At 49.4% G+C, this 26,839-nt stretch overlaps 3 protein-coding genes across 4 annotated transcripts in view; 1 reads left to right on the top strand and 2 right to left on the bottom strand.

Moving 5' to 3' along the window:
• The window catches only part of RNF212B (ring finger protein 212B), a 39,758-nt gene extending 39,500 nt beyond the window's left edge, over positions 1-258 (top strand). Inside the window, exon 14 of the mRNA XM_056134367.1 lies at positions 54-258. Coding sequence (XP_055990342.1) covers positions 54-119 — 66 coding nt within the window. The 3' untranslated portion in view covers positions 120-258. The remainder of the gene's footprint in view (positions 1-53) is intronic.
• Positions 259-2,396: 2,138 nt separating this feature from the next.
• On the bottom strand, positions 2,397-10,551 carry HOMEZ (homeobox and leucine zipper encoding). Of its 2 annotated transcripts, none has more exons than XM_056133775.1 (2): positions 9,761-10,104; positions 2,397-4,514 (listed from the first exon to the last, which is right to left on the bottom strand). In XM_056133775.1, the coding sequence occupies exon 2, from the start codon at positions 4,480-4,482 to the stop codon at positions 2,923-2,925; it is 1,560 nt and encodes a 519-aa protein (XP_055989750.1). In that variant the 5' UTR covers positions 4,483-4,514; positions 9,761-10,104; the 3' UTR covers positions 2,397-2,922. The 2 variants fall into 2 exon arrangements, with proteins under 2 accessions (XP_055989750.1, XP_055989752.1); XM_056133777.1 differs by lacking the exon at positions 9,761-10,104 and adding an exon at positions 10,385-10,551 and having other exon boundaries at positions 2,398-4,514.
• Positions 10,552-18,395: 7,844 nt separating this feature from the next.
• PPP1R3E (protein phosphatase 1 regulatory subunit 3E) lies at positions 18,396-20,142 on the bottom strand. The gene is made up of 2 exons (XM_056134208.1): positions 19,434-20,142; positions 18,396-18,843 (listed from the first exon to the last, which is right to left on the bottom strand). The coding sequence occupies exons 1-2, from the start codon at positions 19,872-19,874 to the stop codon at positions 18,421-18,423; spliced, it is 864 nt and encodes a 287-aa protein (XP_055990183.1). The 5' UTR covers positions 19,875-20,142; the 3' UTR covers positions 18,396-18,420.
• Between the last annotated feature and the right edge of the window lie 6,697 nt (positions 20,143-26,839).

The raw sequence follows: 26,839 nt of genomic DNA, 5'->3' as shown, positions 1-26,839 counted from the left end.
CTTGCCCTTTGTTGCTATAAACCCCCATTTGTACCTTTTGTCCTTTACTACAGAATCTCTACCAACATAGGCAGATGGGACTAACCAGGGGGAGAGAAGCATGGACCACATCCAAATAACTATCTTCAAAGTCTGAACAATACATACTAATAAGGGGTGCACTATACATCCACAGCCTCATTAAAGGCCATAGGGGTCATGGTCTTGAAAAAATGTACCTGTCTTGTCTCCTAGTTTTATGGTCTTGATGTTTTGTTTTGCTTTTTTGTGGGGGTTGCATACCCACCTGTGTTCAGGGCCTACTCCTGGCTCTGTGCTCAGTGATGACTCCTAGCAATACTCAGGGTTGAATCCAGGTTGGATGCATGCAAGGCAGACACCTCAACTTTTGTACTCTCTCCAATTGCTTTACTATCTTTTCACTAAATACATTTCACTAAATACACCCTGTATTGCCACCTAGGAAAATGATCAGCTCTCTATAAGGTAAGTGCTTCAAAAAGTTGTATTTCTTGAAGATATTTACAGCTCCATTATTTCCTACAATTTGTTTTATGATTGTGTTCAGGGATTATTCCTGGCTCAGGGATCACACTTTACATTGTTTCAGGGGATCCTTTTTGATACTGGGGATCCCAACCTGGGGTCCACTGCATGCAAGGCAAGTGCCTTACCCACTATACTATTTCCTGTGCCCCATCCCACAATTTGATATTTTTCTTCTTTTGCTTTTGGGGCCACACCTGGCAGTACTCCTGGCCATATGCTCAAGGGCTCATTGTGCTAAGGATTGAACCAGGTTTGGTCATATGCAAAACAAGGGCCATACCACCTTGCATTGGATATAGTCTCCCATTGCCAATGTTAGCAATACCTTATTCTAATTACACTTCTATTTATCTCTTTCTGTTTTGTTTTGGGGGCCACACCGTGCAGTACTCAGAGCTTATTCTTGTCTCTGCACTCTGGGATGACTCCTGGCAGGCTTGGGGAACCATATGTGGTGCCAAGTATTGAACCCAGGTTGGTCACAGGCAAAGCAAGCTCCTTACCAGCTTGTCCAACTCATTTACCCATTGTGTCCTGTGCCTACTCTTTCTTTTCTATCTGCCTAAAGTTGGAGACTTTCAACTTATTTAAACACATTATTTGGTTTTAATGACCTTGTAGCTGAACATCCTTACTGATTTGGGGAAGGGGGTTCTAGTGGGGGACACACTTCACAGAGCTTGGGGGTTGCTTCTAGAGGGTTCAGATGACCAGACACTAAGCTCTGGGCTCCCACATGCAAAGCACATGCTCCAGCCCTCTAAGTTAGCTCCCTTGCCCTGGGAATCATTTTTCTCTCTCATTGTCACTGGTAAAAACTCAGTAGTTTCATCTCTATCAACTGATGACTAGGAGACACTCTGATGATAAATAATGGTCTACTCCTTTTTCAAGTCATAAGAATTTCCTCAATAGATCCTATCACTTGAAAACAAAAAATATGAAAAAAAAAAGACAAAAATATGTGTGCTAAGAATGATTTAGCTGCATTCATCTCTAAATCATGTAAGTGGCAAGGTGGAGAAGAGATACAATTTTATTTTCTGGCCTTTTTATTGTTATTCTGGCAATCTGGGCTTGCACTTTTATTTCTAGATGTTAATCCACTGAGTATCTTCACACTTGACCCCAACCGATGAACATTACTCTAAAACATCAATAATTAAGTTAAAGACCACAGAGGGGCCCTCTATCCCTTTGATTCTGAAGAGGGAAAGCCTTTTTCTGGACATAAAGCAATCCAAAAAAGTTGAAAACTGAGTTGCTGTCCAGTGAGGCAGGAAGGAGTGGCAGGTTTGTAAAACCAAACCTGGAACCTCCCTGCACCATTCCTCTGTACAATAAAAACCTTTCCCTCTCCACGATCTAATCTATTTTACTGGTTTCTAAGGACACCTCCCTTAATTCTAATCTCCAATAAATATCCAGTCTAAATTTATCTCTACCCAATTATTAAACTTTTTTCACAAGCTCCATGGGGGGAGATTTACCCTGAGACAAATAGTGGGCAGAGCGGAGATTTTAGAAAGACATACAAGGCAAAGTGATCCCAGTATCAGAAAGGAAAATATTTGACGAGACTGTAATTCAAACAGGTTAAGATATACATGAATTTGCTATGAGGAAAAGGAATTATTTATGATTATTCATGAGACAGGTATACTGAGCTATGTCTTAGCTGGTTTATGCACGGGATGACTTATTTTAGGAAAGAAATGGGTAGAAGGCAGCCTCATATTGCAGAGGGTAACAATGGGACTAAGGACACACAAAATTTTGCATGCAGAAATGCACAAACTAAATCCAAATTCTCTAACTCCTTTTCTCCAGTTTTCCTGTAGATGCAGACCAGGGTCTGGCCTCTACGTAGCACACAAAGGAAAATCAGGGGAAGCAGCAACAGATTAGACACCTGGAGGCTGTTCCCACACCAGATTTTTTGGGGAGTGGGGAGGGCGGAAGGGGTTGACTGTGCTTAGGGCTTACTCCTGGCTCTTGGGTCTGGGATCACTCCTGGAAGTCTTGGAAGAACATCTGGGGTAGGGTGAATCAAACCTGGGTCAGCCGCATCAAGGCATGCAGCTTATCTGCTGTACTATCACTCTGGCTCCCCCCACAGGAGTTTTAAGCTAGATCTTCTGAAGCACTTTCCACCGAAGCTAGACAACCTGGGTTTCTACCTATCCAAACCCCACCTAGCCCTCAGGGTCATCCTCCCTGGTCCACTCTCATCGGATCTAGTCCCCCAAGCTGAAGAATACAAAGCTTTTCAGATCTTTGCCAAAGTAATTTTTAAAAAGTGTGGTTTGTTTGAACAGTTACTCTGTTGGATCATCTTTTAGTAACATTCCCTCCCCCCCTTTTCTGCCCCCCTCAGTCCTGTATGATTACATCATCATCCTCCTCCTCCTCCTCCTCTTCCTCCTCCTCCTCTTCTTCATCCTCATCTTCGGGCAGTTCCTCCTCCTCTTCTTCCTCCTCTTCATCTAAACAAACCACCACTTCAGCTGGCTCAGGTAACCGAGAGTCAAACCAGTCCAGTACCTGCTGGGTGCTAAGCCTTGATGCCTGACTCAGTTGAGGGATGTCACTTTCCTGAAGCCGCTGGTGAGCTGCCCAGTACCTCTCCAAGGGTTGTATATCTGGTGGGGGTGGGGGAGTCGGCAGAGGTGGCGTGTCCCATTCATTCAGAGAGCGGGCTGAAGGCGGTGGTGTGGGAATAGCCAGGTCCTGGAAGCTAGGAGCACCAGGTACTGCGTTGTCCCGAAACCATTTAAGCTGCCCATGCTTCAGGGCATAGCGTGTGTCCCCAAACCACTGAATAATCTCAGGCCGAGGTAAACCAGTGATCTGTTCTAATTTATGGTAATCTTCACGCCGTGCCCACTGGCACTGTAAGAAAAATGATTTGAGGATAGCCAGCTGTTCTTTGGTTTTGCGCTTGGTCTTTCGCTGGCGCTGTATATCTGGGCAAAGGTACTCTGCCAGGCCAGCCCTACCTGCTGCTGAGTTATTATTCCTTAGCCTGTCGGGCCAGGTTGGCTCCAGCGGAGAGGATCGTGCAGGTTCACTGGATGACAATGATTGTGGAAGACAGCCCAGGGGCTGCTGGGGTTTAGAGGTGGCAGCACCTCCATTAGACAGTACCTGGAAAGAGGAAGAAGAGGTAGAGGAGGAGGGAGGAGTCACTTTAGATGCCGACTCGGGCTTATAACTACTGGCAAGTAAGGGGAGTGTTTGGGGCTGATCCCTAGCCTGTGGCTGGAGAGCTGTGGAGGGGCTCCAGGAAGGAGGACCACAGCTATGCGGTGGGTGGGGACCCCTGCCCACCTGTTCCTTAGGGAGGCCACTGCTTGTAAGATCGTGCCATAGCTCTGGTTGGTGGAGGAATGCCTCACCGCCAGGGGCCTTCGAGGGCGTTTTTGCTTTCTGGTGATTCAGTGGCTCTGGGGAGTCCCCAGGCTCTACCTTCAATCCTTTGATTTGGGTGGACTTGCTAAGAGCCATGGGCACTGATGTTCCGGCTTGCTCAGGTGGTGGCAGGGAAGGAGGTGCCTCCTCTGGGGGCCGCCCCACATGAGTGAAAGAGAGGAGGGATTTGAAATGGAGCTGGTCGTGATGGTAGGCCACTCGTGCTCGAGTCTCTTCTATTTCTTCAGATGACCAGCTGATGCCACAGCGAAGGCGCTGGGCCATGAACCAAGTCTTGACTTTCTCCATCTGCAGCCCGTAGCGGAGGCAAAGGAGGGCGATGTCTGCTAGACTGGGATAGGGAAAGTAGCTGAAGGTTTGTAGCAAATGCTCGTTGCCATCCAGCTCACTCGTCTGGGCTGCTTGGGTCCACACAAGCTGTAGATCCTCTGAAATTGGAGGGAGGCAGATGAGCCCTGTAGGAGAGCTGTTAAGACTGTTGGCCTCTTTATTAGGAGCCATGGTGTTTTCTGATTTGTGCTCCTCAGAGATAGCTGTTAACAAGAAAAGAAACAACCCAATCACTAGGGCTCCTCTTTCCACCCACTGCCCAGTTTCTACCGAAAAAGGTGCTGGGTTCCAAAACAGTCTTTTCTACTGTGACATGCCAAACTGCTTTTAAGGTGCTATAGGTTTTGTTTTAATTTTCATAACCTGATGAAGTAATCAGCACCTGCTCTAATTCCTCTTCTGTGTATGGAAAAGCCAAAGTGGACTTTGGAGAGCCGTGGAATGGCTCCAGGAAAATAAATTAAAAATACTCTATGTATTTTTTTAAATAAATAAAAATATTTAAAAAAATATTCTAAGTAAAAGGTAAAATACTCCAAGGTCCCAGGACTACGAAGTACTGTCACCAAGACGTATCTTAAGGGAGTGAGGTTCAGGAAGAAAACCCAACCTTATATAACAGGGCCTTTATCTTTGTAGTTCCTGCTCCCTTCACCCTCTACAGTCATAGCATAAAAGTTACAAAATGAAGACTCAGTGGTAAAGACAAAGGGAGCCATAATCTCAGCTGTTACAAATGCTTATACTGTAGCGCCTAACAAGTTATGATTATCTCAGGACTGTGGAGGAATGTTCTCCTGCCCAGCTCCTCTATCCCTTGCCCTCCCTGGTGCTGCAGTAGTGTTGGTGAGGGGGGAAGGGAGAGGAGGGGTGTCAACACCTTTAAGCACCAAACCCCAAACCAGTTCTATTTTTCTCTCACAGTAGGAGGTAGGGCCGGCACCTGAAAGGGGCTTATTGAAACCCTCAGGGCTTGGGTTCCCAGGGGTTGGGGAAAAGGGAATGTTTCCTCCCCCAAGTCATCCTCAGAACAAAGGCTATCCCCTCCCCCCAGCCTTTGTCTCTTTCAACTGCCAGGTCTCGCTCCAGGGAGTCCCAGGGCCAGAACTTTAACAGCCCCCACAACCCAGGGCAGAAAGCCTGTGGCTGGTATCTCACCTCGGCCCTGGTGGGCTGGGAAACTGTAAACAAATCCTCCAAGCCCTGCAGCAGTACCACCATTCCCAGACCCTCGGATTAACGTGGGCACCACGGGCATAGCCCCGCCATGCTTCTTCCCGGAAACACTTGAGTCATAACTATTCTGCAGACTGAATTTGAACTCACTGACATATGAGGACATTTGCCTCTTTAGCCCACTTTCTACCCTCTCCTCAAAGAATGCCAACTTTCTAAACAGTACTTCTAATGTTAAGGATAGAACAGGATTTCTATGTGAATGTACAGGAGGAAATGAGAAGAATCTCAAATCCAAAATGTTGCAGAGTAATTAAGACCAGAGTTTTTAATGTGATATTTTAAAAACCTTGGGAGCAGTTTAACTTGCCACCATTCCTTTTGTAGCAAGCAAAAGTTAAAACTAAGGACTGTATAACCTCAAGGCAAATGAAGGCAGCAAGATGGAGTAGGTAGAAATGATTCTTGGTTAAAATTAACTTGTAGTCTCAGCCCTTGTTCTGCCTCTATCAGCAATGTGATCTTGGGTAAAATTTCCTGATTTTTTTTTCTTTTTGGGTCACACCAGAGATCCTCAGGGGTTACTCCTGGCTCTGCACTCAGGAATTACTCCTGGTGGTGCTCAGGGGACCATATGGGATGCTGGGATTCGAACCCAGGTCGGCCACATGCAAGGCAAACACCCTACCCGTTGTGCTATCGCTCCAGCTCCCCTCCTGATTTTTTTAAACTGAGTTTTGTCATTGTTGAGAGAGAGAGAGAGAGAGAGAGAGAGAGAGAATGTATAGGAGGTCATTTATTCTCACCCACCCATCACGAACTGTGTGCTGTAGCAAGCAGAGGGGGATGCCCAAAACAGCTGTTTATAAGCAAACCCTACTGAGTGAGGCACTTTTGAGATGAGTCATGACTCAGCCACTGCCTAGGATACTGCTTGTCCTAAGTTATTGAACATCTTAAAGCTTTATTTTCTAGTCAGAAAAACTAAATTATATGGGCCAGATAGTAAATCAGGTAACTTATCTTACATGCAGCTGGCTCCAGTTTGATCCTCAGCACCACATATTGGTCCCCTTGTATTGCCAGGAGTGACCTTTGAGCACCTCTGAGTGTGACCCAAAAGAGCAAAAAGAAAATGGTAACAGTGTACCTACCTTGAAAAGTTATGACTAAAGTGTGTGGGTTGTTTCATTTTAATAAGGCCCTTTAATACTTGAAGGGTTGGATCTCTGTAGTACAGTGGGCAGGGCTCTTGCCTTACATGCAGCAGACCCTAGTTTGATCCCTGCACCATATATGGTTCCCTGAGCCCCACCAGGAATGATCCCTGAGTTGAGAGCCAGGAGTAAGCTTCGAGCACTGCAAGGTATAGCGGACACTCCCGCAGCCCCCAAAGAAACAATGCACTAGATATTACACCTAGAACAAAGTAAAGGCCAAATAAATAGAAGGTTTATCTTCAGCTTCCCAGGTGATGTAAGGTAATGTGAACACAGGAAATGAACTGCTTTAAAATGATTCTTCAGTTTGCTTTTGCAGAGTCCTACTTCTAACCAGCAGCAGAGGAAAGTAGGGTATCTATGACTTTGTACTTTTTATATATTGGGAAGTTGGCTATCATAAGAATGAATTTGCTGCTTTCAGAGAAATGAATTCATGATTTGTTTTTGACTGCCAGTCGGAGAGCCAATGTGGTAGCTCTATCTTTACCTTCCAGGTTCGCCCCAGACACTGAGTGGTCTCTGAGGAGCTGGCTCACATGGCCAGGGGCTAAACCGCCACTGAGAAATCCTTGGTGCTCCAGCAACACCAAACCGAAGCTGGAAAAATAAACCAAAACTATGATCACCAACAATTGATATCTATATAATCTATTTGTGCCCTGTTCTTTAAGAACAATAACCTCAGATGTGAGGGAAATGTAGCATAACAAAGCAGTCTGTCAGATGAAAATTAAAGCAGGCACAGTTATAAACCAAAAAGGAAACATTTGCTTTTGTTCAAGTTGTTTTCTGTCCTTCAGATTCTCCTGGCATCACCTAGTTGCTTCATTGTGACATTCAGTAATGCACAGAACATATTTGATTCACTGTACACATACAAAATAGTGGTCCAATTAAGGTACAGCTTATAACTGTTACCTCCCCTAAAAGTGAAAGAATATGACTTTGAAATAAGAAGAAACTTTTACCAGAGTATCTTCTAAGAGCTATAGCAGTTGAGTAGACCCCACTTGTACACATTAATGACTTATGTTTTTGTGCCTCTATTTTGGAAGATGGAAAAAGGAAAACAAGAAAAATAGAATTTCTGAGGGTAGAGATGATAGTGGGGGAGTTTTAGTATTTAATGATTATTAAATTTATATCCTTATTAAATTTGCCAAATACCAAACTTGGAACTTAAAATTGTGAGTGAAAAGGGATAATCCCCTTCAATCTCTTTGGCTTTCCATAACTGGGCACCTGGCAGTAAAGAATACCCTTAACACCCAGTCTCGGGGTTCATACATTTATGGGGGAGATTAGACTTGAGCCCAGCTTATAGTCACAGGACAGTTCAAGAGGGTGACTAAACATTACCCTGTTAAATATTGTGGACCTTTATTCTGAGAACTGCCTGACGGCTTGAAGAAATACTTCAGTGATGCAATTTTAAGGGCCTTAGAGAACTTATAGTGATAATCCACTGATGTGCTTAACTTTTTGAACGACTTTTATGATAATCAGATAAGTTACAGACTTGCAAGAAGTTATGACCCCTCCCTCCAAAATCAGCATTCACACACTATATATATACTAGGGCTAGAGCGATAGCACAGTGATAGGGCGTTTGCCTTGCGCGCAGCCAGCCCGGCCCAGCCGAGGCGGGTTCGATTCCTCTGCCCCTCTTGGAGAGCCGGGCAAGCTACCATATCTCGCTTGCACTGCAAGCCTGGCAAGCTACCCGAGACATATTCGATATGCCAAATACAGCAACAAGTCTCAAAATGGAGACGTTACTGGGCCCACTTGAGCAAAATCGATGAACAAAGGAGGACAGTGACAGTGACACCATATCTCAACGGTGTTCACTGACTGCCCAGAAGCCTTGGAAAGAGCCCCTACCTTATGTACTCTCAACAAACACAATGATAACTGCTTAGAAAAGCAACAAACAGCTTGATAGGCATGAATGGCAAGAGTGGACTTAAAAGAATTGAAGTCTGAAAGGGACCAGGTATTAGTGACATTAGTGGCAGTGGAAGAGTAGAGTATCCAGCTGGGGTGGAAGCCTGGCTTAAGTGACCTACAGGATCACATAAAAGCCACAGTACTAGCACTATGAATGGCTGGGATGGTGCTCTCCACTGTGTGACTTCTGCTTCCTTCATCTGCCTAGTGTGCTTGGTCCAGTTGTGTGCGATTCCAACCCACTTATGACACTTGTTTTTCTCTACAGAGTAATATAATTAAACACACAAGCCTACGAAAACTAATACATTAAAAATTGTTCCCATGAAAACAAACGTGCTTTGAAAAGACAATAAAGGAGTGTACATTCTTTTTTTTCCTTTGGTTTTTTGGGACACACCCAAGCCAGTGCTGCTCCTGGCTTACTCTAGGCTCTAAGTTTAATGATCACTCCTCCTGGGACCACCTAGGGTGCCAGGTTGCATTCAAGGCAAATATCTTAGCCACTGTACTATCCCCTCAGGTCCCAAGGAGGGTAACAAGGAATGTGCAAGACAAAGGTAAAAAAAGGACTGGAGAGACGGGCTTCAAAAATCTAAAAAAAAATTTTTTTCCCTATATTTTGATTGGTTCAATAAAGTTTTAATTTCTCTCTCCATCTCAGAGAAATCAAACCAGGAAATCATAGGTGAGACGCAAGGGTTTTCATCTCAGACAGCACACTAGAATTACCAGGGAAACTTAAACCAGGGCACCCTTCTCCTAATTTAATTAGTCTGGATCCTGGCCCAGGCAGTCCAAAGCTTTACAAGCTTTCAGGGTGTAGCCAAATTTAAGATTCACTTGTGTAGTTGTATTAGAAAGACAACTGGGAACCTGAGCACTAACAAAGAAAAATACTCAACCCCGAAAAGACTGAAATGAGCCTACTTTTAATTCTTAAGCTATGTATTATTTAAAATTGCCCAACCTAAACTGACTTTTAAGGTTCTTGCGATTACTGCCTTCCACCTACCCGAGTCTCATAATATAAAGGGGTTCCAAGTGTATGGTGAGGAAGTTCGTCTGGGAAGAGGTACCCTAGTGGGGGCCCACATTACCAAACAGGTCTCGGCTTGAGTTTTCTCCTTTCGGTTTAGAAGCCTCCTACGGTTGGGCGCAACAGCAGGAACCTCTCGGGACTCGGTTCTCTTTCCTACGTGGTTTTCGGATACGGCTGGAGAGGGGTTCAGAGGGAGCGCCTGTCGTAAACCTCTCGTTCCCCGAGGCCCTGCCTCCCCAAAGTCAGTGCAGGTCTCGCAACGTGTGTTGAGGTCGCCATGAGAGGGGGTGGGGGGTGCTGGAGGAGAGGAGGCCTTGGGAAGGCAACGTTTCTCCTACCCTCCATTTCACAGTCTCAATGCCTCAAAACTGGGTCAGAGAACAAAAAAGTTGGTGCACTTGGGGCGACGAACCCCAGGGAGTTAGGCGAACCCTAATCCTCCCCCTCGCCAAGGGCGTCCCAACGCAACCTTCCCCTCCTCCCTACACACCCACTCGCCCTCCCCCCCACCCCCCGTTACAACGGGAAACCAAAAAGTCCGGAGGAGGAGAAAGGAGAGAATGGGGGCGACTTCGAACCTAGAATTCTCCAACCCGCCCCCCAAGCACGGGGATGGAGCTCCGGAGGTCGGAGATCATACAGGGGCTGGGAAGCGAAGTCCCAGGGGCTGGGGATCACTCACCGCTGTCCGGCCCGGGCGGCGGCTCCCAGCCTCGCACCAGGGGCCGGGGGGAGGGGGAAGGGGAGAAGGGGCAGGGGGTCTCCGGGGTGGGAGTGGAGCTGCTGCCCGCTGCGGCCTGCTCCGAGCCACCCGCGCGGAGGGCAGGGACCGGGACTGCCCCTCCCGCCCCCGAGAGCGCGCCCGTCTAGCCCAGCCCTGCTCCAGCGAGTTGGAGGCGGGGCGGACGGGAGGGGCGGTGCCAAGGCGGCCGAGTCCTGATTGGTGGGCGTAGGTGGGCAGGCCCGGCCGAAGGTCCTGGGCTTCCATTGGCTGCGTCGGACCTCGGCTGAAGTCTACTATTGGCTGGGTGGGCCGCGACCGCGGTGGCTATTGGTGCGTGAGTCGGGGAAGATGTCCCCTGGGGCCAGGATGCCGCGAATGGTACTTCCCCCCACACCCTCGCCCTCTCGGCGCTGGACCTGCGAAATGGACCGGGCTCCTTTCCTCTCTGAATTTCCCAGGATCGACAGCACTTTGCTGAACTTTTTGGCCCTCCAAGAACGGAAGGAAGACCCTTCAGCAATCCCCTTGCCAACTTTAGGCACGGGCAGCGCCCGCCCAGCTGAGGGACCGGTTGCCGTCCGGCATCACTAAACGAAGTGCTCGCAGCAACGGGAAACTTGCTCTCGCGAAGGATCAAATATCTTGTCAACCGGAAGGACGAGAATCCTAGGAGCCCGCGCCTTTTGCCGCTTCAGTTCCCAACATCTGGTACCAACGGTGAGTTCCAAAGAGGGCGTCACCTCTTTGGAACCCCCGTTCTTCCCTGCCCTAGTAACCGGGGGAGCCTTATATTAGGATCTCGGGGTTTTTATTGCCAAAAAAGGAATGACAATAAAATTAACTCTACACAAGCACTATTCCATACACTCGGAAGTTCTGGGCCAAAAGTTTGGCCATTTAATGGTTTCAGTGTCTTTGCTAAAACTTGGGAATACCTTCTGAAGTGACTTAGGTTCTCGTGCGAGCCTCTGAAAATGTCTTTTGCCTATTTAAGTCACAATACCTAATGTTACTACAAAAATGTATTAAAAATATCTCAGGTGTCCTGGCTTCTGCCAGCCTCCACAGTCAAGCACCATAACTTTCCCCCTACACCTGAGTCATTGCTCCTTGCCCAAGCAGCACTTCGTGATTGCCAGACATCAGGAATCTTAAAGCGCTAAGCCTCATTGTCTGTTGCTGCTTCTTGTATATGCCCTAGTTTCTCCACACCCCATTTTAAAAACAAAGGGTTTGTTTTTTATTTTGGCTTTTCGGGTCACATCTGGTGGTGCTTAGGGCTTACTCCTGGCTCTGCATTCAGTAATCACTCCTGGTAGTCCTTAGGGGACTATATGGGATGCCAGGACTATATGAACCTGGGACAACCACATGCAGGACAAATACTCTACCCCTTGTACTATCTCTCTGGCCCCTGAAGCCTGACTCCGTTTGTGGGTTTCTTCATCCACAAATCCAGGGACAAGTGCCTGAGAATAGGGATTCAAGTCATTCTCAATGTAGAACGATTAATCCTCCATTTTGGGGGGAAACTTTTGCCTCTCTTTTGGTTTGCTTGAATCAGATACACACTTCCCTACCCTATTGCTAAATATTCATTTTTGTGCTTAATATTTCTTTAAAAGGGCTCCAGGGCAGAGAACTAGTAGAGCAGGTAAGTCACCTGGCCTTGCACAATCCCTGGCACCCCATATAATCCCTCAGAGTCCCCAAAGGAACCCTGAGTCAAAGTAAACCCAGGACCAGAAGTTAAGTCCTGAGCACTGTCAGATATGGCCTCAAATCCAAAACTAAATGCGCCTGTGGGGCCAGAGAAACAGTACCATAGGTGAGGCACTTGCCTTGCACCCAAGTTCAATGTCCGTAACCCTGACCTGACTCACCAGAAGTATACTCTGAGCACAGAGCCAGGAGTAAGTCCTGAGCACTGCTGTGTATGGTCCCCAACCCGAAAGTAAATAAAAAGGCTTTAGAATTTTTATGCTTCTGACACCTCAATACTTGTATCTACTCCTGGGACTGACTGCTGTGAATTTCTGCAAGATTTCGGGGCAGATGGCTCCAGTGCTGTTTCCTTAGAAGTTCTGTAATTAAAGGGTGACACCAACCACAACTGCAAGTATTGAAGACATGAGGTGCTGAAAGCTGTGATGAGAGGATGTGGAAAGTTTTTGGACAAACCAACCTACCAGTATGAGCACATGGGAAGTCTTGAAGGACATTTAAGGTCCCCAGGACTCGAGCCAGGGAGAACCCCCTTGGAAAGCCCCACTTACCTCTCCTTGGGTGTCTGCTCCGCATGCTGACTTTACCGTTCACATCAGGGTTCACAGTACACAGGGAAGCTTGAGCACTATGCAGTGACATCACAGCTTGGCCATTATGATGTCATGAGGGACCTATTTCTGTTACTCCATTCTAGATAAGACAGAGGGCCTTGCCTTTCTAACATGTTTCTTGTCCTTTGCTTTAGGGTCTTCCTTGAATAGGAAAAAAGTTTTGTCCTTCCCTTCAGTGCATAAGGAGTAAAATATAACTTGGATGGCCTCTTTACGAGCATCCCATAAGAAGAAATGGGTTTGACTCAATTGTTCCCCTCTCACTGCACCAGCAGCTGCTGGTACCAGGCAACTGTACCAGGGAACATGCTGGGATCTGGCAACTTCCCCTGTTGTGGAGGAAGAGCTGCTGAGAGCCTATCGTGGTGTCTTCTGCAAAGGCTGTCCAATCCCTCTATCTTCCCAACCAATTTTTGCCTAGCTAGAGAACTCCAGCCTTATCTTTATTAATTTGATGCTCAGGGATCACTCCCGACTCTCTGATCAGGAATTACTCCTGACTATGTAGGAAGCCGGGGATTGGACCCGGGTCAGTCACGTGCAAGGCCATTCTGCTACCATCGCTCTGGCTGCCTCCGTCTCGTCTATAAAGGGATAGGACTATAAAATGGGGGTGGGAGATGAATCTTGCCTCTGGTCTCTTGCCACCCTCAGCCCAGAACCAACACCACTCTCACCATCTTTTACTTTCAAGTTTCAGCTTTATTTTGATGACGTGTGTCCGGACTGGAAGGCAGCTGCATGATGAAGCGCAAGTGAGGCACTAGACTAGTGGATTTTCTTCCCCGCCAACATGGATACACGGTGAAGGGGTGGGGAGGTTCCAGGACAGCCTGATAAGTATCAGAGTTCTGGAGAACAGCTCACACAGCACTTTCCTTTCCTCTCATTGCACGGGTAGCGTATTCCATTTTTACCTGTTTTGGTTTTTGGACCGCACCTGGCAGTGCTCAGGTCTTACTTCTGTTTCTCAGAGGCCCATAGGAGGTGTTGGGGATCAAACCCAGGTTGGCCACACATAAGGTAAGCACCCTATTCACTATACCACTGAATAGGCTTGGACCCCTATTCTCTTTTTAACATCACCTGTTTAGCAGGATCACCAAAAGGGAGTACCACCGCTGGGAGTACAGGAAAAATTCCAAGTCCCCTTTGTTTCTCTCTATGCCTATATGAGGAAGGGAACAGGAATTAGTACAAGAAAATAAAACATTTCTACTGTTTTCTCTCTTGCGGAGAATCCATGTGTAGGGGGCCTGTTTACTAGCTGGAGTATAGGATGTGGTCCAGTGGCCTGGGTGTAAGCTCCATCTCAAGCTGCAGCAACAGTTTCTGCCCTTGCCCAATCACTTATCACCTCTCTACCTGTGGGCTCATTATCTGTAGAGGAGTCTGGAGCCAGTGGTACCTAAAGAAAAGCCTTTTCAGGCCTCCAAGACCTGCGGATTGCAAGGATCCAGAGCAACTCCAGTGAAACATGAGTTAGGGCTTGTTATGAAGATGATGAGCTACATTCACAGAGGAACAACGGAATAGGAGGAAGGCTGTGACAGGATGGCATAGGAAGATACCTGGGCTCTGGATGAAAGCAAAGGGCCAGTGTTCCTGTGTTGCTTCAAAGACCTGACCATACCTCCCAAATGAGGGCTCAAGTGTTTGTTGCTACATTCATACAACCAATGATCTTTGTAGGGAAATGCCCGCCTCAGTGCTTAAAGATGGCACCAAACCCCAAGTGTTTTCCAGCCAGGTTAGACTATCCATTCCCCGCTAGGACATAGGGCAGCCCTATATGGGAAGAACCAGAAGACTTGTGTGGGTTTCATAAAGCTGAGAATGGGGCATGGGTCAACAATTAGTACATTAGGGTTTTTTTTGGGGGGGGGCAGGGGGAGGGGGGGCTACAGCATGCTCCACTTACTCCTGGCTTTGTGTTTAGGAATTACTCTTGGTGGTGCTCAGGGGACCATATGGGGTGTCAGGGATTGAACCCAAGTCAGCTGCATACAGGAAAATGTTCTATCTGCTGTGCCATCACTTTGGCCCGACAATTGGTCCTTTTCAGAGAAGAGCTCAACTAACAGTGAATAGTCTTGATTGCCTGAACTCACACGGTTTACATTTATATATCTAGCAAATACCAGTGCTCCCTGAGAGGGCCAAGCATGGAACACCCAGGGAAAACTTTTAAGGAACTGGCCTGTTTGGGGAGTGGGGAGAGCAGGGAGGGGAATCCCCACAGATGAAATTACCAAGTTCTTTGGCAGGAAGGCGGTGTGGTCCCTAGCTGCTCCTGCAGTCAGGACGCTGGCACAAGAGACAGCAGCGAGGTCCTGAGAGGAGCCGATGAAGTGTGAGGGCCTCAGTGCTTTGCCTTCTAAGTCAAGCCAGTTCTGGAGACTGGAAGGAGGGGAAGGCAGTGCACCATTAGGAACCAAGGGCTTTTCTTATCAAGAGACTCTTGTGGATTCCTGGCTCCGTACTCATGGATCAGCCCTGGTGGGCTTGGGGTATCATACGGGGTGTTGAGGAACAAACTGGGATTGGCGTGTGCGAGGCAAATGCCCTACCCACTAAACTCATTCTGGCCCTTCAACTGTTTTTACTTTTTGGGTCACACCCAGTGATGTACAAGGGTCACTCCTGGTTCATGCACTCAGGAATTACTCCTGGCTGTGCTTGGGGGACCATATGGGATGCTGGGAATCGAACCCGGGTCGGGCCGCATGCAAGGTAAACACCCTACCCACTGTGCTATCACTCCAGCCCCCCTTCAACTGCTTTAAAATGTTTTAACAGCACAAAGGCTTTGCAGATTTCTCATGCTCAAAATACTAGTCCTGCTGTTTTATAAACTGAGATGGTGAACAAATGACAGGATTTTTTTTAAGCTATCACCATAGTTAGCTTGATCTAACAGTTATGCATATACATTAAGCAAAAGATTACTATGTGCACCAACTGCTCAGGAGCTGGATCGAGCACAACCAGGTAGAGCGCTTGCTTTCCTTGTATGCAGCTGACCTGGCTTTGATTCCCAATACCCCATATGGTCCCCCAAATATTTGCAGAATGATTCCTGAGCACAGAGCCAGGAATAACCCATGTATGATGGGGTGGTCCCCAAAACAAACACAGCACAACACACATTGTTGGCTTTTCAGTAGTTTCCCTTTTCACTCTGCTAGAATTTTGACCTGAAGGAGATCCAAAAGAAGCGTGGTTTTAGGGCTGAAGAGATAGTACAACAGGTAGGGCATTTGCCTTACACATGGCCGACCTGGATTCAACGCCCGGCATCCAATACGGTCCCCAGAGCACTGCCAGGAGTAATTCCTGAGTGCAGAGCCAGCAGAAACCTCTGAGCACTGCCAGGTGTGACCTAAAAAAACAAAAAACACCTGCATGGTTTTGTTTTCTGTAACATCTAGGGATGATGTTTAAATGGACATGTGAATGAGAATTCAGGGATCTTTTCAGTTATCTTTCTTCCAAAGATTAAGACTTTGGGTGCCTCACACCCTCTACTGTGAATGCATATACAGCTATGGATGTGGTCTCTTGCTGGCTCAGTGATTAGGAAGCAGGGTGCAGGGAGCTGCTTTTCCCGGGAGATCCTTCTTCATTAATAGCATCAGAACCCCTTGTTCTCCCTTTTAGAGGATTGTCAAGGAGCCTAAGGGAGGAAGGTGGATCAACCATAATCCTTGAGGAAAAGAAGTAGGTTATAGACCCTTTCTAGAGGAAAAAGAAACAGAGATCACAGGAATGAAAAGGGGGACAAGGGAAACAGAAGATTGAAGGTAAGGAGGCCAGAGCGATAGTACAGTGAGTTTGCACATAGATGACTTGGGTTCAATTCCTGGTATCCCATATGGTCCCCCAAACACTGTCAGGAGTAAAGCCTGAGCACTGCCGGATGTGGCCCAAAGAAACAGAAAAGGTAGAACCCTAAATACTTTAAGAAAAGCGAGAGTGATGAGAGGGAAAAGGAAAGGGTATGCAGAGCTCAGGAGTGGGAAAATGCCGCTTTCTCAGGTAAAGGTTAGGGAGATAAAAAGATATGAACATGAATGGGTAAGAGAATGGTCAAACTGATTCTTGGAATATTTTCCATTTCTTATACCCATAATGCATTATTCTCGAGAAAACAGTTTCCTTTTATCCTTTTTTTCCCCTTTATACATCCAAAACTGGGGGCTGGAGTAATATCACAGCAGGTAGGGCATTTGCCTTGCATGCAGTCAACCAGGTACGATTCCCAGCATCCCTTATGGTCCCCTGAACACCACCAGGAGTAATTCCTGAGCGTAGAGCCAGAAATAACCCTTGTACATTGCCAGGTGTGACCCAAAAAGCAAAAAATAAATAAATATACATTCCCCAACAGAGACATATACCTCCCCCAGAGCTGAAAGCACCTAGCCTGGAAGTTTGGGAGGCAAGAGAGAAAAGCCAGGCCAGGGACAGAGGATGAGCTATGGTTTGAGAGGCCCTAGACTGAGGCTCTAGCTCTTGATGGGATGCTTCCTGGATTGTGGAACATCAGACTCCAAATCTGGAGGACCTGTCTTCAACCCCAACCAGGCACTTGGGGTGCAATGCTCTGAACTGTAACACTCCTAGCATAAGAGGATGAATGCAACTTCTCAACTGCAGAAATGCCAAAGCCAGAAAGGGACACTAGACATCACTTAATAACAACTTCCCAGAGAGAAAATGGTCCTGAAGAAATGAAATGAACTGGCCCAAAGGTATGCAGCTTATCAGTAATCCTTTTCTGAGGCAGAAAGGATGGCAATTCTTATAAACTATTATCCCTTGACAAATTCATAAAGTGCTTAGAGGTCATTGAAAGGCACTCCAGAAAGGTAAAGTTGGCATTTTTTTCTGGAAGCCCCTGAGTGTATCAACCCCTTAGGCCAGCTTAATGGTCTAGCTACAAAGAGAGGCCTGGAGTTGGTTTCCCCTTCATTTTAATCCCCAAGACTGCCTCCCGGCTAGAGGAAGGAGCTCCCTCAGCCAGTCCTGGAGACTCCAAAGTGACAAGGGAGTCCTGTCATAATGCCAGGCTTAGGAGTAAGGGCCAAGTTCCTGGGATGTGAGCAAGGCAATTAAGGTCAAGTTTAAAGCTAAGATGAGCGAGCTGCGGGCCCGCAGGTGGTAAAAGCCCGTAAGAAAGGGCAATGAGCCAGCAATCCAACGGTCATCAAATGAACACCCTTACTTCCCACTGGAGCCTGCCTCAGTCCCAAAGAAGCGCCTTAACCAGGACCATCCTGGCTGGGTCTGACGGGCCTGCCACTCTCCCCCGGGGCCCACAGACACCCTCGAGGTCACTGTCATTCCCCCACCCGCTACCCCTTCTGCTCGGATCTCAGCTCCCCGGGGCTCTGCAAAGCCCGGGAGGAATCCCAAGTGCAACCCACCTCAATCTCCTGCACCTCCGCACACTGCGCCCACGCCCCTTCGGGACGCCCCCCTCCCCCAGCCCCCTCTCCCTCCTCCTCTCGGACTCCTCCAACAGCTCCCCGCCCATCTCGGTTTCGCCTATTCCCCTTCCGGACACATCTTCGGGTTCCCCCAGCCCTGGGTGCCTCGGGCGTCGGTACCCCGCGATCGCTGGGGTGAGGTGGTGCTGTGGGGGCGGGGGTCTTAGATAAAATGGATCCAGCCCTGGGGCTCCGGGGCGCCGCCACTGCCCGGGTGCTCGGGCCCACGGAGAGCGTAGTCGCGGCCGCCGTTGTTGTCCCAGAATTCGAGGCCGGTGACGCGGTAGCGTAAGGCGAAGAGCAGGGCGCCCCCGACGGGCGGCGCGGGCAGGCGGAAAGCGAAGCGGTCGGCGCGCGGCGGGGGCGGGGCGGGGCCGGCGTAGGCGGCGGGCGCCTCGCGCTGACTCCGCCAGCCGTCGGCGCTCCAGCGCACGCTCACGCGCTTCTCGTAGGCCAGGTCCAGCACGCGCGCGCTCCCTGCCACGCCCAGCGGGCCCGCCTCGGCGCGTTCCAGGCAGATGCGCTGAGCCTGCAAGCGGGCGGCGAAGTCGGGCTCGCTGGCCGGCTCCAGGGCCGCGCGCGCCTCCTGCGGAGGGGAGGGGAGGGAGGGAAAAGGAGGAGCCGCCGTCAGGGGGCGGGGAAGAAGGCGGCACAGAGGCACTGGCCAATCAGAGGCTGAACGCGGCGACCCGGCCGTCAAGGGGCGAGGAGAGGGCGGGGTCAGAACGAGACGCTGAACCAATCAGAGGCTGACTTCGGCGTCCGGCAGCCCAGGGACGAGGAGAGGGCGGGGTCAGAGACGCTGGGCCAATCAGAGGCTGACCGCGGCGTCCCGGCCGCCAGTCGCGAGGGGAGGGTGGGGTCAGAATGAGACGGTGGGCCAATCAGGCTGGACACGGCGTCCGGCCGCCAAAGGGGCGAGAAGAGGGCGGGGTCAGCGAGACGCTGGGCCAATCAGAAGCTGGCCGCGGCATCCCGGCCGTCAAGCGTGGGCCCAGCTGGGAAAATGGCTATAGAAGAACCACTCACGGACTGGGAGCTTCCTCCCCCCCAAAGGGCAAGGGCAAGTCTTGGGTTGGGCACAGAGAGGCATGTTTCTGGACAAGTCTGGTCCCACATTCCCACTGCGCTCGGGTGGGGGAAGCCTCGAGCAAGGGGCGCGCCCGTGCCGCCTACCTGGAGGCCCCGGGTGCGGGGTTGGCAAGGTGCGAAGTGGCGGAGGGCGTCCCTCTGCAGCTGGATCTGCACGTGGCGGGGCACCCGGGGGAGCTCTCCGGGCCGGAAGCGGCGCACAACGGCCAGCTCCAGCCCCAGCGCGTCGGCGAAACGCACTCTTTTGCGGGTGTCCGGGCTGCGGGCCGCCCGGGCGCCGCCTCCCCCGCCGCCGCCGCCGCCGCCGCCGTCGCCCCCGGCGGGCGCAGAACGAGCCCGGCGGCCGCGACTCGGCGCGTGAGCGCGGGACCGGGCCCCGAGCCGCGTCCCGCCCTCGCCAGGCTCCTCCTCCGGCTCCTCCTCCAGGCTGGGCCTCTGGCTGCGGTAGTAAGCACGCTCCGTCAGAGCCGCGATGAAGCTGAGGTTGCGGGGGATGTCCTTGCGCGGGGGCGGCTCGCGAGACATGGCATCGTCCCCCGACGCCCGCCCCCGCCCCGCCGCGCGCAGCCTGCAGCCCAGACGCGCTGTCCGCTCGCGCCCGTCCGCGCCCGCCTCAGCCGCGGCGCCTGGCCATCGCGTCCTCTCCTTGCCGTCACCTCCAGGATCCTCCACCGCCCGTGACTCTGCCCCACTCCGGGACCACCTTGCCCTCCTGAGCCGTCAGTCCCCGGGTCGCAGATCATCAGCTCCGGCCTCCCGCCAGCAGCTGGCTCTGAGCGTGCGCCCAGCGGCGCTCCGGTCCCGAGGCCTGGGCGGCCGGGGCCCCCGCCCCCAGCCCTCTGACAGGTGGCTCCCCATCTGTCTCCGCTGCGCCGCCGCCGCTGCTCCGGAGTGGGGCGGAGACTCGGCTCCGGCTCCTCGCTGAGGCCACGCTCCCCGCCACCCACGCCCCCTTTTTTCCCTGTGGCCTCCTTGTCTCCGGCCAGTGAAGAGTTAATGCGGGGAGGAAATTGGAGCAGTTCTTAAATTCACAGAGTAAGGTTCAAGATTCCAGTCTCTCGACTGGATTCCCGCATTTCCCGGGCCCCAGGGCTCCAGGGCGGGGAGGGAGCAGCACTGCCTGCCTGCAAAGGGGGAGGTGACGTAAGCAAGGGAGCTTCGGAGCTGGGGCACTGAGAAGGGTAAGGACATTGTGGGAAGACAGCTTCTGATCCCGCGGTGTAATTTTATTTTTCCTTTTTTTTTTTTTCACTCGGCCGGGCATGGAGCCCAGGTCCTCTACGTGCACAGCATGTGCCCTACTACTCAGCCACTCCTGGGCCCCCCTGCTCCCACCCTTGTTCAGTTGTGTTGCTTTGACAAGACACTTCACTGGGCTTGTTTCTGATTTGTAAAAACAATGTCGTAGAGAGAACAGAGCCGTAGTATAGTGGGTAAGGCGCTTGCCTTGCAGTACAGCTGATTTGGGATTAATCCCGACATCTCATATGCTTTCCCCCAGTTGGCCAGGAGGATCCTTGAGTGCAAAGCCAGGAGTAATCCCTGAGCATGGCCAGGTGCGACCCCAAAACGAACCAAAACCCCCCTGAACAGTGTAGTAGAGGGGAGACAGATACAGACAGATACAGTCTTGCCATGCATGCTGCTGGCTCTGACCTATACCCAGCTTCTCATATCTGCTATCCCACTCTCCTTTGAGTGAGGGGACAGGGCTAGGATTCTTAAGTCCACAGTACCCTGAAACCTAATATCCCACTCACTTCTGTAAGGGGGGTCCACCTCTGCAGTCCTTACCTTTAGATATCCACCCACCCAGCTGTGAGTTCAAAAAGTGTGGGCATGCGGGACCGGAGCATGAGCATTCAGTAGCTGAGAGTTGCCATCCCAGGCCAGCTGACAGTGAGGATCAATGAAGGACTGGGGGAAATGGGAGAAGGAGAACTGCCTCCCCAGCCCTGCCAGGAGTGATCCCTGAGCACCACTGGATGTGCCCCTCCCATACCCCAGAAAAAAAGAAAACCATGTTAGAGGACCTGAGAGAAGATAGCACAAGGCTTCAGGTAGGCAACCATATGATGTGGGGATCTAACCTTAGTCCGCTACGTGGAAAGCAAATGCCTTATCTGATTTTCCATATCTTCAGCCCCTCCTGGTTCAAATTCCCTCTACCATGTATGGGCCCCTGAGCACAGAGCCAGGAATAGCCCCTGAACCCTAATTCCTCCTCCCCAAAACAAAACAAAAACCCAGTGCATCAGGGAGACCATTGCTAACCATACTGAAAGCCCTGTTAGGGCAGAGATTGTATCTGATTCATGGACAGTTCCAGCACATAATAGGGCTGAATGAATACACAACACTTTTGGAACTGAAACTTGATTTCTAGTTTCAGGAAGGCACAAAACTTGCTTCTTTCCCCATTTTTTTTTCTCCACTAGTTAGGGGGCTGGAGTGATAGCACAGCGGTAGGCCGTTTGCCTTGCATGTGGCTGGCCACCCGAGCCAGGTTCGATTCCTCTGCTCCTCTTGGAGAGCCCGGCAAGCTACCGAGAGTATCTCGCCCGCACGACAAAGCCTGGCAAGCTACCTGTGGCATATTCAATATGCCAAGCACAGTAACAACTAAGTCTCACAATGGAGACGTTATTGGGCCCACTCGAGCAAATTGATGAACAACAGGAGGACAGTGACAGTAACAGTGCACTAGTTAGGGGGAAAGGTGAAGTGTTAAGTTTTTAGTGTTTTTGTTTTTGTTTTTAACTTCCTTGGTGATTTTTATATAGCATTTACAGTGTGCTAGATATAGAGTTGTTTTTGGTCTTTTTGTTTGCTTGTGTTTTTGGTGGAGGAAATTAGGGCCATGTCTCTTGGTGCTCAGAGATTATTTATTCTTGCCTCTGACTGAATTGGAGTGATAGCACAGCAGGTAGGGCGCTTGCCTTGCACGTGGCCAACCTGGGTTTGATTCCTTCGTCCCTCTCAGCATGCTACTGAGAGTATTCTGCCCGCATGGCAGAGCCTGCCAAGCTCCCCATGGCGTATTTGATATGCCAAAAACAGTAACAAGTCTCACAATGGAGACGTTACTGGTGCCTGCTCAAGCAAATCGATGAACAACAGGAGGACAGTGCTACAGTGCCTCTGACTCTGTGCTCGAGTCACTCCTGGTAGTATGAGTATTGGGGTGTGGTTATTAAAACCTGCACACTAGGCAAATGCCTTAGCCTCTGTACTATGTCCCTGGCCCCAGCTACTGACTCTGTGCTCAGGGATCACTCCTGGGTGTGCTTGGGATAAATGTGGTGCCAGGGATCAAACCTAGGTCCCCTTCATGCAAGGCAAGTGCCTTATCTGTTGTACTATCATCTCTCTAGCCTTAGCTATAATAATATATTTTTTTAAGTATTTTATTTTGAGGCCTCACCCTTTTGTGCTCAGGGATTACTCCTAGTCCTACACTCCAGAATCACCCCTTGGCATGCTTGGGGGACCATATGGGATGCTGAGAATCAAACCCAGGTTGACCAGATGCAAGGCAAATACACTACCTGCTGTACTATTGCTCCCGCCCCTCCCCCCATCCAGCTATCATTTTAAAGGCCCAGGGAGATAGCACAATGGGCTTGTATGCAGACTTTGTTTTCAGGAGCCTGGATAGCTTTGCCAGGAACTCCCCAAGCCCCTCTGTACTGAGCTGGAAGTAGCCCCTGACCACCACTGGCAGTAGCCCAAAACAAACAAAAGCTTCACAAATATTAACTCAATATACCTATTCTGGGAGTAGGGGATTAATATCATGCCTATTTTATGGATGAGAAAATGGAGTAAAAGAGGGCATAGAAATCTTGCCCAGAGTTACATAAATAGTAACTATCTAGGTAGGATTAGCACCTCAGCATTCTGCATCTTTTAAAAAAAAAACTTTTTGTTAAATCACTGTGAGATAGACCCTTAACTGTTTATGATTGGATTTCAGGCATACAGTATTCCAACACCCATCCCTCCACCAGTAGCATTCTGCATCTTAGAGTTCACTGCATTAGTGCACTTGGTTTGATATGTTTAAAATACTTAATGATGAGGCCAGAGAGATATGATGGGATAAGATGCTTGCCCTGTGTGCAACAAAATCTGGCTCAATCCTTAGCACCACATGGTCCCCTGAACACTGCCAGGAGCAATCCCTCACTTTCAGCCAGAAGTAGCCCCCAGCGTCAGTGTAGCCCAAAATCCCCCCTCCATTTTTAAAAAGGTACTCAATGTAATAGTTAATATCCAGCCGTTAAAACGAGGAATCTTAAAATAGAAGATTGAAATGGACTCTCCAAAGTTTGCTTTTCTTGAGGCCACATCCCATGATGCTCAGGGACTGCTGGCAGGGGCTGAGAGCAGGTGGCTCCAGGAGGTGCTCCCTGGCCCCAGCATCTCCAGATTGAAAGCATCGGGTCATTTTCAACCAAGAATCCCAAGAGATAGAGTAAGAAATAGGATAAGTTATCTTGTCCAATTTATTCTTGTTTGCTTTTTAATTCCAGTATTAACCCTATCAATGCCATTTAACTAAGATTCTTTTTTATTTATTTTTTGGTGGGGGCTACACCCACCAATACTCAGAGGTTATTTCTGGCTCTGCACTCAGAAATCATTTTTGGCATTGCCCAGGGGATCATATGGGTTCCTTGGGATCAAATCCAGGTCAGCTGCTTGCAAGGAAAGCATCTTACTCACTGTACTATGTCTCCTGATCCACCTAGAATTTTCTTTTCTGTAGGCAGTCATTTCTGGCAGTGCTCAGTGCTTACTCCTGGCTCTGTGCTCAGGGATCATTCCTGGCAATGATCAGGGAACCATATGGGGTGTCAGGGATTGCATCTGTGTCAGGGATTGCAACTGTGTGCAAGGCAAAAGCCCTACCCATTGTATTGTCACTCCAGACCCTAACTAGGATTCTTGTTTGTTTAGAGGACCACACCCAGCAGTGCTCAGAGGTTACTCCTGGCCCCCCTAGGAATCATGGCAGTGCTCAGAGGATCATATAGGATACCAGGGATTAAACTCGGGTCAGTTGCCTGCAAGGCAAACATGCTACTGCCATCTCTCCAGCCCCTCGGATTCTCTTTTTAAAAATATTTTTTCTGGAGGGGAGCTATAGCACAGCGGTTAGGGTGTTTGCCTTGCACGCAGCTGACCATGGTTTGATCCCCGGCATCCCATATGGTCCCCCGAGCACCGCCAGGAATAATTCCTGAGTGCAGAACCAGGAATAAGCCCTGAGCATCACCGGGTGTGATTCCCCCCCCCCAAAAAAAAAGCAAAAATATTTTTTCTGGGGGCTGGAGCGATAGCACAGTGGGTAGGGCGTTTGTCTTGCACACAGCCAACCTGGGTTTGATTCCCAGCATACCATATGGTCCCCTGAGCACTGCTAGGAGTAATTTCTGAGTACAAAGCCTGTGCACAGCCGGGTGTGACCCAAAAAGAAATTTGTCACCGTCACTGTCCTCCCATTGTTCATCGATTTGCTCGAGTGGGCCCAGTAACTTGTTACTGTGTTTGGCATATCCAATATGTCACGGGGAGCTTGCCAGGCTTTTGCCATGCAGGCGAGATACTCTCGGTAACTTACCGGGCTCTCCGAGAGGGGCGGAGGAATCGAACCTGGGTTGGCCAGTTCAGCTGCATGCAAGGCAAATGCCCTACCCACTGTGCTATTGCTCTTTTTTCTTTTCCTATGTCAGGGATCAAACTCAGGGCTGGGGATCACTGAATTTTTTTTGTTTTATTAGTTTGGCAGCTACTTCTGACTTGGTGCTTAGAGATCACTCCATGTAGGGTTCAGGGGACCATGCAGTGTCAGGGACCGTACCAAGGATTTCATGCTCTAACCCTTTGCAATATCTCCCTGGCCCAGGACTCATTTTACTTATTTAATTTCGCTTATTTACTTTTGCTTTTTTGGGCCACATCTGGCAACTATAAAAAATGGGACATCTTTTCAGCCGCGCGACGTCTTATTATCTCATTCTTACTTTGGACAACCTGGCAGGCTACCGAATGTCACCTGCCCACACGGCAGAGTCTGGCAAACTCCCCGTGGCATACCCAATATGCCAAATGCCAGTAACAATGATGGGTCTCACTCTCCTAAACCTGAAAGAACCTTGAATATGGAACTTTTTAAAATCTCAGGGCTAGGATGAAGGAGATGTTACTGGGGCCTGCTCAAGGCAATCGACGAGCAACGGGATGATCGTGATCGTGATCTGGTGGCCATACATTCAGAAGTTACTCCTGGCCCTGCACTCAGGCATCATTCTTGGCAGTTCTTGGGGAACCATATGTGGTGACAGGGAGTAAACTGGGGTTGGCCATGTGCAAAGCAAGTGTCTTAGCCCCTGTCCTATCTCTCCAGCACCCATGTTTTGTTTGTTTATTTTAGGGCCACACCCCACAGTGCTTAGGCAGTACTCCTGGCTCTGCATGCACTCAGGAATTACTCCTGGTGGGATCATAACTCAGGGAACCATATTAGGTGCTAGGGATCGAGTCCTGGTCAACCATGTGTAAGACAAGCTCCTTACTCACTGTACTATTTCTCTAGCCTTCAGAGTACGCATCTTTAGACCTGCCATAATTTGTGTTGCTCCAGTGCTTTTGTTCTCTGGCTGATGAGACAAAGAACCTTTATTCCAAATCAGTCTTGGTTTCATACACAGACAGTGCAGTTATCTTCAAGAGCTGATCAGTAGTGTTGAGTGATTTGGTCAATCTACACATTTACTTCAGATCTATTAGTTCCAAGGACATGAAAGTGAATAAAATTCAGTTCCTGTTCTCACAGAGCTTATAAATAAATTGCGTGGGCAGAGAGAACTATATTTGGATCTTGAGACTTGAAAGTATTTTTGTTTCAAGTAAATGTCTTAGGAGAAATCAGGGTTGCCAATGAAGGACCAGACTCAGTTACTTTCAAGGAGGCAGCCACAAAGGGCTAGAGAGATGACTCACAAGCCTGGAGTGGAGGCTTTGCACTCAGGAGCCCTGGGTGCCATACCTGGCCAGCACAGTCCCCCAGCACTACTGGGCATAACGTCCTGAGCACTACCTAGTGTGGCCCCACAACAAAAACTAGGAAGAAAAAAACAAACAGGAGCTGGAATGGTCAGTCCAATGAACAAAGGAGAAAAGGGGACCCGTGTCATGGAACAGAGGAACAAGCTGTGTTGTCAGAACCAAGGGCAGAACTGAGTTTGGACTCATAAGTGGGGTGGTAGCCACTTTGATCATCAGAAGTGAAGGGGTGCCCTCAAAAAGACAAACTTTCAAGTCAAGCTTGAATTTGGTTGAGTCCCAGCTTCTGAGAATGTGGCTTTTGGGTGGAATTAATTAACTCCCCTCACCCATAAGTCTAGGGTTGTGCGGCATAAAGATTGGTAAGGTTAAGACATGCAGGTTAGAAGCACTTTGTACCTTCTCTGCAGAATGCTTAG

The sequence above is a fragment of the Sorex fumeus genome, unplaced genomic scaffold (assembly GCF_029834395.1).
Source record: "Sorex fumeus unplaced genomic scaffold, SorFum_2.1 ptg000098l, whole genome shotgun sequence".
Lineage (NCBI taxonomy): Eukaryota > Metazoa > Chordata > Mammalia > Eulipotyphla > Soricidae > Sorex > Sorex fumeus.
The sequence above is the reverse complement of the archived record's forward strand: the minus strand, read 5'-3'. Positions and strand labels throughout refer to the sequence as shown.

What these genes read in the sequence shown, in the direction of transcription:
- HOMEZ (XM_056133777.1), bottom strand. Translation starts at nt 4,482, where the DNA reads ATGGCTCCTAATAAAGAGGCCAACAGTCTTAACAGCTCTCCTACAGGG.
- PPP1R3E (XM_056134208.1), bottom strand. Translation starts at nt 19,874, where the DNA reads ATGTCTCGCGAGCCGCCCCCGCGCAAGGACATCCCCCGCAACCTCAGC. An exon ending in CCCGCACCCGGGGCCTCCAG is followed by an intron (nt 18,844 to 19,433) that starts GTAGGCGGCACG and finishes TCCCCTCCGCAG; the next exon opens with GAGGCGCGCGCGGCCCTGGA.